This window comes from Epinephelus moara, chromosome 22 (assembly GCF_006386435.1).
Source record: "Epinephelus moara isolate mb chromosome 22, YSFRI_EMoa_1.0, whole genome shotgun sequence".
NCBI classification, from domain to species: Eukaryota; Metazoa; Chordata; class Actinopteri; order Perciformes; family Serranidae; genus Epinephelus; species Epinephelus moara.
The window spans coordinates 11615844-11628949 of NC_065527.1; the positions used below are offsets into that span (position 1 = coordinate 11615844).

The following is a 13106-nucleotide window of genomic DNA, read 5'->3' on the forward strand; positions in this document are numbered from 1 at the left end:
CATATGGAGTGGCACTCCCCAACAACAGACTTTCATGTGTAAAACTTATTCCAAAATCTTGACCCCAGTTTACCCTGTGCTCACGAGCAATACTGTGCGGTACTCTTTCCACATACAGAACACATTACATTCCACATATGCTGTGTTTAATACGCTGTCATCCAGTGAGGCTTAGTTTAATGGAAGCAGTGCTATGGCTCGGTAACATCTGGCCTGAGCGCTGGAATCTTGGATTACACTGCTCATTTACTGTGTACAAAGCTATCATACAGATAAAAATAGAAACTACTCAACTTAGTCTGTGCATGTATGAGCACCATGTGAAATAGGGCAAAAGAGAATGGAGGTGGCATAGATAGAAAAATGGGAAATGAGGACAGAAATGTGTCTCATTCATTGCAGGTACACATCTGTACGGAGGAAGATGGTGGTGACAGTGCTAGGCGTGGAATATTGTACTATATATGGCTAAACATCATATTGCATATATTAAAACAGTCTGCAACAACTGATAGCAGAGGAGGAGAGAAAGAATTACAGGTGAGAGAGAGGAAGAAATGGAGAGAGAGAGATGGCATGCCTGAGTTATTCTAACTGTGTCTGGCTGAAACCATCTATGGGATTGATTACTGTGTCCTGAAGTCTGCCAGAGCTCTAAGTTAACACCAGCTCTCCACAAGACAAACACCAGGGCCTAATGAATAGATAATTGGATATAGATCCCATTAATATGAATGATGAAACAAGCGGCTGTGGAAACAAAAATAAATTGCCTTAACGTTATACTGGACGAACTTCATGTATCACGCAGCATTGAAGCAGCCATAAAAAACCCCACGGAAATTCGTGGAAAAACTGCTCCCATGTGTTGCGTAAGGCTCCATTTGTCACGCATTCGGCGCTGCCCGCAGACACTTTGAACGATTGCTACCGGCAGATTTAACCGAACTGAAGTCACATAAAACTCAGAAGTGCTAAAGACTGCAGCAGAGTAGAAAACATGTTTTCCACAGCAGAGTTTCAAGGGAGAACAACTGAGCCATTTGGTAAAAGTCCTACAGGCCAGTGTTTGCTTGCCAGCGGGAGCATCTCAGACAACTCAAACTGTCTCAAGAACAAAGCCGTTTGAGGCCAAGTCCTTGTCTGGGTCTGTATGTGTTATGTCTGTGCCTGATGGGAGCCATGTGTTGTGAGAATTTATGATGAAAGTGGCAGTGTTTGTGGGAGACTCAATAACATTTTCCCTCTATTTGTTACCAAACTGAAGTGCTTGTGATTGATTTTACAGTAAATAAAGCATATGATGTGCATTTTCAGTGTATGGTACTGCCCATTGTCTGTACTGTGGCTCAGGAGGTGGAGTGGCCATTTACGAATCCGAAGTTCAGAGGGTCAGTCCCTGGCCCCTGCAGTCTACATGTCTGGGGGTCCTTGGGCAACATACTGAACACAAAATTGCTCCTGATGGCTGCGCCACAGGTGTGTGAGTATTTATCACTTGGCAGGTGGCACCTTGTATGGTATCCTTGGCTACCAGTGTGTGAATGCTGCTTGAACCGGTTGCTATGATTAGAATAGAGCTATATAGATGCAGTCCATTATATGGTGTAACTGTGTGTCTACTTTAATCAGTGACTTTTGTTGAAGTGTCATTCTTTGTTTATTTACCTGGTTAAAGGTGTTTTCCAACAGATCATTCTCAGCAGCACGGCGGCTCTTGGGAGCGTCTGGTGGGCACTGCGAACACAAAACAGACACAATTTAAGCCAAGGTATAAGAGCACTGTCGATGTCCAACCTGAATCCTGTGATTCTAATCTGGGCATCATGTAAAAATCTAACCTTACTGCAGTTGTTGTAAATTATAACATCTGTAATGTTGTAAGAACCCCTTTTTTCCTGGGATACGTCTCTTGTTATAGAAATAACTGAGACAGAAAAATCATGGCTGTATCTATGACAAGACAAACAGTCTACAATAGGGCTGGGTGGTATATCGGTTCATCCGGTATACCAGTTCTGATTTTCCACATGATGTGAATTTTTCAGATATTGTCAGTGTGTCAGTTAACAGATAAGAGCACGACAGTAATGACATGTCATATTGAGTGGGAGTAGGGACACCTATCAACTGCATACCCTTTTTTCTTATGGTTAGAACTTTAGAACAAAGCAAATGATAACCCACACTAACCCTTTAACAGAGAAAACCCCATGGCACACAATGTGTGACACATAAACAGTTCAATAGACCTAATTGTACAGTTACAGGTTTACACTAATGTGCAAAGACTAGAGGTGCGCCTGAGGAACTTGTGCACAAAAGAGGAGCTGCTGTTTGGAAGTTTTTTGGCTTTAAAAAAATCCATCTTAAGTTAGTTTGTCGGGCCGCTGTTGTTGCTGGTGGCGGTAACGCTATCAACTTACTTACTCACCTCAGCAGAAAATGGGTTGAAATACGGAATTATTATGGTTGGATTTAAGGCCCTCAGTAGCGCCAGTGGAACGGTAGAACCAAAGGGTCAGACATGGCTTGAAGCAGCATTTGCTTGAGGCACTGCCTTTGACAGAAAAAGTAAGTGGGGGAGCGACAATACAAACGTAATAACACTCTTCCTCTGCAACGACATGCAGACGGATGAAAAAAAGGGGCTCAGAGCAATGATAAAAATGCTAGATTCAAGGTATGTCTTAACGAGGCGAAAATACTTCATAACCTAATGTTATACAACACTTATACAATATATCATTTAAGAAATACCTCCTTGAATACCTAAATACTTTGAGTATATATGTTTATTGTGGCTAACTCTACTGTCAGAGTACATCAAAAATATTTTAAAAACATGTATATACTGAAGGCTTTGATTACTGTGTTTCACAACAATTTCGAAATATTTTATTTTGAAAAATAAGCAGTGTTGAAGTTTCTGACACATCAGTTTTAAAGTTCTGTTTTTACTGTGTTCCCAGCAAGCAATAGTCGTGATTTAAATGTATTGGCTATATTTAGCTCCGATTTAGTCTAGCTACATGTAACCCAAATCTAGCCGATTTAATTTTGAAATTGATTAAATGTAATTTTCGCCATTGCAGATGGCGTGCGGTATGATATTCAATCACATATGGAGAGTCAACAGTAATTAAAATATGTTTATCTCCATTTTTTGGACATGGTCTCTACATAGCCATGTAATTGATGACGTCTACACTTTGGCTATGGTTAGACGCCTACCAAATTTTCACTGACAGCCCAAATTCAGCCGTGATTTAGCCTAGATGTCAGGTCTTCATGTAGACGGCTATTAGATGTTTTTTAAACCAAAAAATGCTTGCTGGGAATTGTACTTTCCACAATAAAAAATTATATTATATTCTGCAACTGTTTAATGCAGTCGGGCCAAGCAAACCCGATAGCAAACAAAGTCTTTGGTATATTTATGATGGCATTAAAATGTTTTTAAAGGTACTCTATGGAGCCCTGATGGCAGAATAAGCCACTATAAACCTAAATAAAGGCCCAACCATGCAAAAAAATGAATAATGCAATTTAAAAAAATACAGTGGCATATCATGAAAGCACCAGAATCTTGGGTCATACTGCCAGCACTAGTGTTCAGTCATGCTAGCAGCTCTGTGAGGCTGTACTTTAGTACTATGGTGTGTTAAGCTAACATCAGCAGGCTAACATGCTCACATTGACAATGCTAGCATGCAGATGTTTAGCAGGTAAAATGTTTACCATGGAACCACAGTGATAGACCAATATTATCGGACCGCAGCAAAAAACAGTACTCATCCAGAACTGGGTTTATTTAAATACATTTTTCAAATTGAAACAAATGTAAAATTCATAAGAGTGACATCTTATCGATGGTATGTTAAACAGAACCAGATCATTTCATTGATTTCCAGACCAGCAGATTGCAGGTAGTGAGGGTGGATGGACAAACTGCTTCCACATTCATCCTTAACACTGGAGCACCCAAGGGCTGCGTTTTGAGCCCCCTGCTGTACTCCCTGTACACACATGACTGTGCAGCCACCTCCGATGACACAGCTGTGGTCGGCGTGATCACACGATAACAATGAAAAAGCCCACCTGTAATGAAGTAGAGGATCTGACCTGCTGGTGCCAGGACAACAATCTGCTCCTGAACATCAGCAAAACGAATGAGCTGATAGTGGACTTTGGAAAGAGGCCGGAAAGGAACTATGCCCCCTGAATGTCAGTGGGTCCGCGGTGGGGAGGGTGGATAGCTTCAACAGCCTGAGCTGTGAGCTGAATACTGACTCAGTGGGGAGAAATGCAAGGCGCAGGCTGTTTCATCTCAGATGCTTTTCGGAAATTCTGGGTATTCCCTCAAATACTTGGGGATTTCTATGTCTGCACCATCAAGAGCATCCATATGGGGGACATCACAGTCTGGTATGGAAACAGAATCAAACAGGACTGCAAGTTCCTGCAAAGAGGGAGCTGAGGTCCGTAAGATAGTTACACCAGGTCAGCACTGAGATGCTCAGGAAGAGCCTCTAACCTCAGGGCTGCAGGGATCCTGAAAAAGGTCACTGGCGATAGCAGTCAGGCCACAATGTCAGAGCAACTGACACCTAGCAGGTCTATCTCTTTCCTTTGTGTTTCAAGAGGCTGTAGCCTTCATGGGTGTGTGAGCATGCAGGCTGGTGTCTACATACATATGCACACACATGCTCCTCCACTTCCCATTTTCAAACGCAGCTTGCAGGGAGCCCTGCAGCACACATGCCTTGAGCAAAGGAGAAGAGGTTTCCTTCTTCAAACCCTCTAATCAACAATTCCACAGCATCCAGTCCTCCCTCAAGAGGACTCTACAGTTTCAAAGTTCTGAGGGAACTTCTCACCCTATTTGTATCCCTCTCAAAAATTCATTTGGTAATGAAAAAGACACCTACTCATGCACGCACAAGCACAGACACCCTGGAGAATTCTGACAAAAAGTTGGCTGAGCACAAAAATACCTCCAGCTTAAAAATAAACCCAGGAACTGACTGTTTGCAATTCTTCCCATACCTGAACAATCACTTGCTCTGTTTTTGTCTGTCTAACAGAAACATGCTGTTGTATTTAGGTCCAGTGAATCTGTTTTCTATTTCTCTGAAGCCTGCAAACAGTAACTGCACAAAAAATACACATCAAGAGAAGGCAAAGAAAGAGAAATATAAAGAAAAGGAAATAGTGTGGAAAATTGTATTTCTGAGGCTGCAAGAGAGAGCAAGTGATACTTTCAATTAGGCTTTTAGTCACACTTTAGAAGTACAAACAATATTGGCAAACCGCAGTTGATGTGACATAATTACACACAATGGAATTACTCCGAGCCCCAGTCTATTTATATACATACTACCCTGTGTTAAACAAAGCTTTTGAGGAACACTGTGTTAACCAACATAAGACAGGCTTTTTTCATATTTGCCAAAGGTTAAGTTACATAATTGACAGAGTGCTGTGCAGTAAGGGCTTTCCCACATATCACAATCTAAGTTTTTCTTTCTTCCTGACCACCTCAAATGTGTAGGAAGTAAATAATTGAGCATAACACATTATGAAAATAAAGTGTTGCTGATTAACAAGAATAAGCCTCCAGAGCAAATGCAGAGACTGTTTATGGCTGATTATGATAACGCAAACTCAGCTCTTCTTGCAGCTGGTGCACAGTTACCTTCCAGCAAATAACTAGATTAGGTCTGGATTAGGTTTCACTGAGGGAAGACGTTGCTCCCAATTTCTCCAAACAAAGTGGCTGGCGCCTGTTGACTGAGGCTTAGATTTGTGTGAGCCTGAAACCTCTAAAGAAACAAATTTGAAGCCAAAGCGAAGCATTTTCCCCCAATGATGTTGCTCCACTCATACTCCACCTTAGCTCCATGTGAAGACTGGGGTAAGACCAATACTTTGAGGTGGTAAGGGACTTCATAAGAGGTCCAAGCCCCTTATGGAGAAACATCAGATTGACACTGCTCTCATATACAGTGTATAAAACATAAAGCTACAGCCAGCAACCAGTTAGCTTAGCTTAGCATAAACTATAGTTACTACCTCGCTGTTGCATGCCTCTGTGAAAAAGTCAAGTTGAATTAATTCGAGACATGTCAGAGCGAGGGGGCTGCCCATGAACAGGCGCCCTGAGCAGTTGGGGTTCAGTGCCTTGCTCAAGGGCACCTCAGCAGTGCCCAGGAGGCGAACTGGCACCTCTCCAGCTACCAGTCCACACTCCATACTTGGTCCGTATGGGAACTTGGCAGATCAGTCTGGCCATGCAATCATAAAGGCGCATTCTGGCATCGGTTAAAGCTTACCGGGCCAATCACGACCGTTCATTACTTTGGGGCGGGTTATTTGAAATCACATCATCAGAATAGGAGGTACAAGGACCGGAGCGAATGCATTTCGTAAACAACCAACATGGCTACTGATTTTGAAACTGCGATGGTAAATGTGTTGAACGAACTGGAATGTACATTTTCTTTAAAAGCAGAACAAACGGCTGCACTGAAAGGTTTTATTGAAAAAAAGGATGTGTTTCCCGTCCTTCCTACGGGGTTTTGTTTCTCTGCTAGTTGCTCTCATGGAGGAGCAGGTCAGGGAAGCGACCAAGCTGGGAATCACAGCCATGCAACTTGGAGTCCACAGTGAGGAGGAAATCCGCAAAGACGGCAACACTCTTTCCCAGACATCATCACAGCTCATCTCCGCTGCAGCTTTCTGGTCTGTTTACAGAGGCGTTGTGCTAGACTACGTCACATGTTTCATTTACTCTGATTGGTTTTCCGCCTTTCCAATTGCGTGAAGGGGCACTTTGAGTGACAGCCGTTGATACCGCCCCTCGGGAATAGAGGAAATGTACACTCCGTGTCCAGACCCATTCACGTTTTGCGAATTGGGTCTGGACACACCAGGCTACAAGATTAGTGTCATCAATTCAGTATCTGACCAAATCTTCTGTTCCTGAGTTATGATGTTGAATAATGGTCGGACAAGTATTTTAGCAGAACGCTATGATGTCAAAATGCAGTTGACCTTTGCCATTTTGGATATAAAATGACTTCACTTTATCATTTTATTCCTTTAGACATTTGTGTGAAATTTTGGCATAATTAGCGGCTTTTTTCTTGAGCTACGGCCAAAAAGGTGTTTTGTGAGGTCACAGTGACCTTTGACCACCAAAATCTCATCAGTTCAACCTTAAGTCCGAGGGGATGTTCATACTAAATTTGAGGAAATTTCTTAAAGGCCGTCTTGAGACATTTGTTCATAGGAACAAGACAGACACGAGGTCAGTGACCTTTGACCACTGAAATCTAATCAGTTCATCGTTGAGTCCAAATGGTAGTCTGTGCCTAATTTGAAGCAATTCCCTCCAGCATTCTTGAGATATTGGATTCACAAGAATGGCACGGACATACAGACTTATGGCTCTGGCGCGGAGGCATGAAAACTCGAAACAAGGGGAAAAGTTAGGCTGGCTAACCAGCTGCTAGCTCAAGCTTGATATTTACTTTCCAGACACAAGAGTGATATGTATCTTCTCATCTAACTCCCTGCCAGAGAGCAAATAAAATTTCCCAAGAGGATGAACTTTTCGTTTAAATTCCAGATCAGGGTTGTACAACATATTGTTTTATGCATGATAAACAGGAAAGACTTCGACATTGCACTCAGGGATTTTTTTCTGAGTTAGCTGAAAGAGAGCATCAGTGAAAAACTGCTTTAAAATGCAACTATCTTTCTTTTTTATTGGTGCCTTTTGTGTTTAGTTCATATTTCAATTTGTTCAGTTACCTAATGTTCAAAATAATTTCCTTTTTGTTTTAATTCAACAGGCAATTAGTTGTATTCTAGCAGTATACTGACAGCAACAGAAAACTGACTTTAATATCTGATTATTTATAGCAAGTAAAATTGTTGCTGCAATATATAACCTTATCCCATATTTTACTCATATCATGCAGCCCTGTTCCAGGTTCACCAATCCTTGCATTATAGAGGAAGATGCAGGTGAGAACCCAGTGTAGAGCAGTTGTGAATCCATCATTACTGTGTATCAGTTAGTGAGGGTTGCCTGTCTCACCCGTGCCCCAGGTATCTCACAGCAGGCCTCCTGCATGGCGAGGAACGGGTCACAGTACAGCATCACCTGCTGAATGTCCATCTACGAAAGAGAGGGAGAGAAAGAGGAGGATGTATTTAACAAGCATGTCTCAATACGTCCTCTACTTTAGCTAATAATGTAAATAAAGTTTAAATGAGGTGGTAAACAAGGCGGAGAGCCAATTAATTTCTCATTTACATAAAGTATTAGGACAGCACTTTGTCAGAGGGTTTGCATGCGTGTCTTTGTGTGTGCGTACAGGTATGAACACTTCCTCCCTTCACTGACAAAACACCCCGCCTGCTCTCCAACTAGGCCGGTTAATTGATCGCAAACTAAGTGCCTGGATTACTGGATCTGTTCAGCTTTAATAGTCCCGGCTCACTACAGGCCCACTCTCCCAGGTTGGCCGCTCGCTTTTTTTAATCAGGATTGAATGAGATTGCTTTAAAGGAAACAGCACATCAGGGGGCAAAGCCTGTGGTCTAAAACACACACACATATGTTAATATACACATACAAATGCCTCAATGGGAGGCTGGTTCATGAGAAATATTTCACTGTGTCCTTTTTGCTTGAAACAGGGGGGTCTGTGAAAAGCCTGGTTTGTTATAAATATTGTATATGCCAAGGGTACGCTGGATTACATTACACAACCAAGCACTACCATGTTATTCTCCATGGTGCAGGTCCCAATACGGGAATTTGGTTCATTTAAAACACTTCTAAAACAGACAAGAACTGTTTGTTCTTCATACAGAGAGGGACTAAAGGTCACCACACTTTCAAACAGTAAGTTTAGTTGACATTTACATTGCAGAGCTTAAACTTGATCAAAAGCGATTCAATAGCCAAGATGGGGCAGCCACACACTGCATATTTAATCAAAAGCTCACACAAATGCTCCTCTGATTTCCGTATTTGCTTTCTCCATACAGTCTTACCTGCACAGGCCCCGCGTCTGAAGCCTTGATGCCCAGCAGAGTGTGTCCATCAGTGAGCACATCTCCACGGGGCTCCAGGGGTTTGGTCTCAATGGAGTTGCAATCCATGTAGAGGGAGGCGGCTCCTTGTTATGGAGTTGCAATCCATGTAGAGGGAGGCGGCTCCTTGTTGCACGCTGAGGGCCACCTTGTGCCAGCTCAAGTCCATCAAGGCCTCGACCCCCTCCCCGTTGAAAACGCAGCTCACCAGGTCAGCTGTGGGGTCTACCCCTCTGGCACGCAGGGACAGGGTGCCCTCAGGGCCGCTGAGGTCTAAAGAGAGCTGCGTTTGGAGACAAGAGCTAATTAAACACCAAACAATGTGTTCAGTGTGTCAATGCATAAGAAAAATGAACTGTATCTCTCCTTGTCTGACTGCAAAGAGTGATATGTACATGCTGTTACTGCCTAACAAAGCTGTAGAACACAGTATATGAGATGAGGTATAGGGGAAGACATATTAATTACACACACAAGTGGTACAGCCAATCAATCACTCCTAATGAGGCAACTTGGCCTTCATCCATCATACACATTGAGTATTTAAATCTGGCCTCAGACTCTTAGTGATTATGGGGACTTTGAGGGACTCCAGTGCTTCATCATGGAACACACATGAATAACAATGAAGGTGAATGAAAGAGGAAAGCAGAAGATGATGGAGGGAAGAGCGACAGAGAGACAGGGAGCGAATGTGAAGGAGGGGAATCCGATGGAGAATAAAGGGAGGACAAAAGGCGCGTGGAATGAAAGGGGGGCGAGAATTGAAAAGGTGTCAAGGGAGTGAAGAAATCGAAGGGTGAAAGTGGATGACTATGCAAAAGAAAGATGAGAGACAGGGGGAACGAATAGACAAAAGGCGTGATGAATAAAAGGTAAAAGATCGAGGAAGAGAGGGAGGGAATAGTGATGGGAGAAAAGAGAGGCAGCGGAGAAAAAGATGCAGGGATTTTTGAAACCAGTAATGAGGAAACAGAGCAAGCTGCACCTGTGGGTATCCCTCCTGATCAGATATCTGGAAGAGGTAGACGGTGTCTCTCAGGGCGGCCTTCTTTAACGCCAGAGTGAAGATCAGGGTGAACTCCTCTGGTAGGCCATTAGGAAACACCTGACTGGAACACAGAAGTTCAGAAAAGTCAGGGACACGACACTCCTCCAGGCATTATGTGTAAGTACAGGAGAGGTTTTTGAGGGGAACTCCTGATGATGTCATCAGGGTTATCTTGGCTTGGCCATGGAGACTGCAAACATCAAGCCTGTTTTACAAACTGGAAGTGTAGAGTGTTACCACTGTGGGCATTTGCTTACAAAAAGATGTTGTAAATGACACTGGTGACCCTCTCAGTCTGCTCTTCATGCTCTTTCATACAGGTGTATTTTTCCTCTTACCTGTAGTGCTACTTATCGATCTAGATTGTTCTGGTGTGAGTTGCCAGGTGTTGGAGATATCGGCTGTAGAGATGTCTGCCTTCTCTCGAATATAATGGAACTAGATAGCACTTGGCTTGTGGTGCTCAAAGCTCAACAGCAATGTCTCTTTTCATGAATCATGACTCGGTTACTCAAGATAATCCCCAGACCTTGTTGTCAGCAGTTTCTTGCAGGAACTATTTTCTTTCTACCAATCTACACCCACCAACTGTATCACCGTGTAGAAGGAAGCGTGCATCTACTCATGGACAAGAAGCTAGTGCTCTTGATAGTGCAAAATGTAAACATCAATAGCATCCTCCTCGGTTGAGCTGTGATCTTAGCTAGCTCAGTGGTGCCAGGTGAACTAGCAGTAGATGCACACTTCCTTCTGCGTGGCGATACAGTTGTAGCTCAGAAGAAAGAAAATAATTCCTACATGAACAACTTAACAGCAGTGTCTCTTTTCAGAAACCATGACCCAGTTGCTCAAGATGACCCACAGAACTTGTTGTGAGCAGATTCATGTAGGAATTATTTTCTTTCTTCTGAGCTACAACTGCCAACTGTATCGCCACGCAGAAGGAAGCGTGCATCTACTCATGGACAAATAGCTAGTGCTCTTGATAGTGCAAAATGTAAACATAAATAGTGTCCTCCTCGGTTGAGGTGTGATCTTAGCTAGCTCAGTGGTGCCAGGTGAACTCCCAGTAGATGCACTCTTCCTTCTGCATGGCAATACAGTTGTAGCTCAGTAGAAAGAAAATAATTCCTACATGAACAACTTAACAGCAGTGTCTCTTTTCAGAAACCATGACCCAGTTGCTCATGATGACCCACAGAACTTGTTGTGAGCAGATTCATGTAGGAATTATTTCTTTCATCTGAGCTACAACTGCCAACTGTATCGCCACACAGAAGGAAGTGTGCATCTACTGCTAGTTCACCTGGCACCACTGAGCTAGCTAAAATCACAGCTCAACCGAGGAGGACGCTAATAATGTTTACATTTTGCACTATCACGAGCACAAGCTTCTTGTCCATGAGTAGATTCACGCTTCCTCCTGCACAGTGATACAGTTGGTGGGTGTAGTTTCGTAGAAATCGGTGAGAGGCATTACTGTTAAGTTGTTCCAATGTATTTTTTTGGCACTGGAAACACTGCGGTCAGTGGATTAGTCAAGAGACACATTGTTGTTTTGCAAACACCAAAGCAGCACTGTAGCATTTTCCAAACTCTCTTGGTTTTTGTCAGCACTGTTTTTCCTCGCTGCCCGCAGCCTTTCAAACAAAATTAGACAAAGTTTATGTCCTGCTTGTAATAAACAGCCACATACCAGGAAGAAAGAACAGAAAAGATTCAGTGTCCTCCATTGTGTCCACTATGTGGCTTTTACCATCTTGTAACAACCCTGTCTACATTTAAGAGCCCTGTCTGTGGTGGAAATGCAAAACATATCCAGGATTTAGATGCATTTCCATACAGGTTACGTACAGGTTTTAAGGGTACTATACCAAATGTCTCAGGGTGAACTGTCCCTTTTCAGAAAGCCATAGATGAACAATGCTGGGCATGTTAATTTAAAATGTGGTCAATGTGTCTGTGCTGTATGTGTGTGTACATCTGCACGTGAGAGTATACATGTAGAAGCATGAATACATATATGTCAGTGTCCAGGTATATTTGCTTTATTTTGTACTTTTGACATTGGAGATATGAACATGTGCAAGCTGTGGAAACTAAAATTCACCCTGGAACATTAAGACTATATATCTAACTTGACATAAATGCAGTGGGTAGCCAGGGAGCTGACAAGTTAAGACAACTTTTGGCTTCACATAACTTTCCTTGATGTCCTCGAGAGCACAGTGACAAAGTAAATATTATGTGCGGTTCCTGTGCGAGCATTTTTATATTCTTCGCGTTGTTTTCTCTCCCTATTTTTTTCTCCCCCTCGTTCTGTGACTGCAGCCAGCAGTAATGCAAAGCTGTGTGTAACCCCCTAGCATTAATTTTCCCAGAAGATACAGTCCAGCAAGCCTCATCCCTCAGTTTTGGTCAAGGGCATCTGAGCACACAAGTACACACACATTGGAATATTCACTGCATGGATGTGTGTAGATGTATTGAGAGATGAAGGGTTCACAAACAAGCCCAGTGAAATGCATGCTCACTGAGATGGTGAACACTTTGAAATATTTTCTCTTGCTCTGTTTCTCTCTCTTTCTCTCTCTGTGCGCACACACACACACACACACACACAGAATTGTTGATGCTGGCAGCTGGTTTCCCGCTCTTAGAAGTGGGGTGACAGTGATTTATGACTAAGGGATGATCCAAGGGAAAACAGCCAACTACAGGACGTCAAAACAAAAAGAGGATGAGTAGGAGAAGAGGTGAGGAAGAAAAGCCCTCACCCAGAGACCTGGAGAGAAAGAGACAGAGGGAGGTGGAGAGGGAGGGGAAAGCTAAGGTGAGGGACAAGGAAATTCTGGGTATAATATGAAAATGCATTAGATTTTAATACCAACTAATCCACGGAGCAGTATTTAGGCAGACAATATGAAGATGGAAGTAAAGTTCA

The 13106-nt window shown here is 42.9% G+C and overlaps 2 protein-coding genes across 4 annotated transcripts in view; both read right to left on the reverse strand.

Annotated features, from left to right (window-relative positions):
- col16a1 (collagen, type XVI, alpha 1) overlaps positions 1-9197 on the reverse strand; it is a 58143-nt gene extending 48946 nt beyond the window's left edge. For all 3 annotated transcript variants that reach the window (XM_050034378.1, XM_050034379.1, XM_050034377.1), the window contains exons 1-3: positions 9073-9197; positions 8108-8188; positions 1669-1737 (exon numbers count right to left, since the gene is read on the reverse strand). In XM_050034378.1, the coding sequence (XP_049890335.1) occupies positions 1669-1737; positions 8108-8188; positions 9073-9180 (258 nt within the window). In that variant the 5' untranslated portion in view covers positions 9181-9197. The remainder of the gene's footprint in view (positions 1-1668; positions 1738-8107; positions 8189-9072) is intronic.
- Positions 9198-9205: 8 nt separating this feature from the next.
- Positions 9206-13106, reverse strand: part of LOC126384229 (collagen alpha-1(XVI) chain-like) — a gene marked incomplete at its 3' end in the record, with an annotated part of 33003 nt that continues 29102 nt past the window's right edge. Inside the window, exons 5-6 of the mRNA XM_050035191.1 lie at positions 10100-10223; positions 9206-9394 (exon numbers count right to left, since the gene is read on the reverse strand). Of these exons, the coding sequence (XP_049891148.1) occupies positions 9206-9394; positions 10100-10223 (313 nt within the window). The remainder of the gene's footprint in view (positions 9395-10099; positions 10224-13106) is intronic.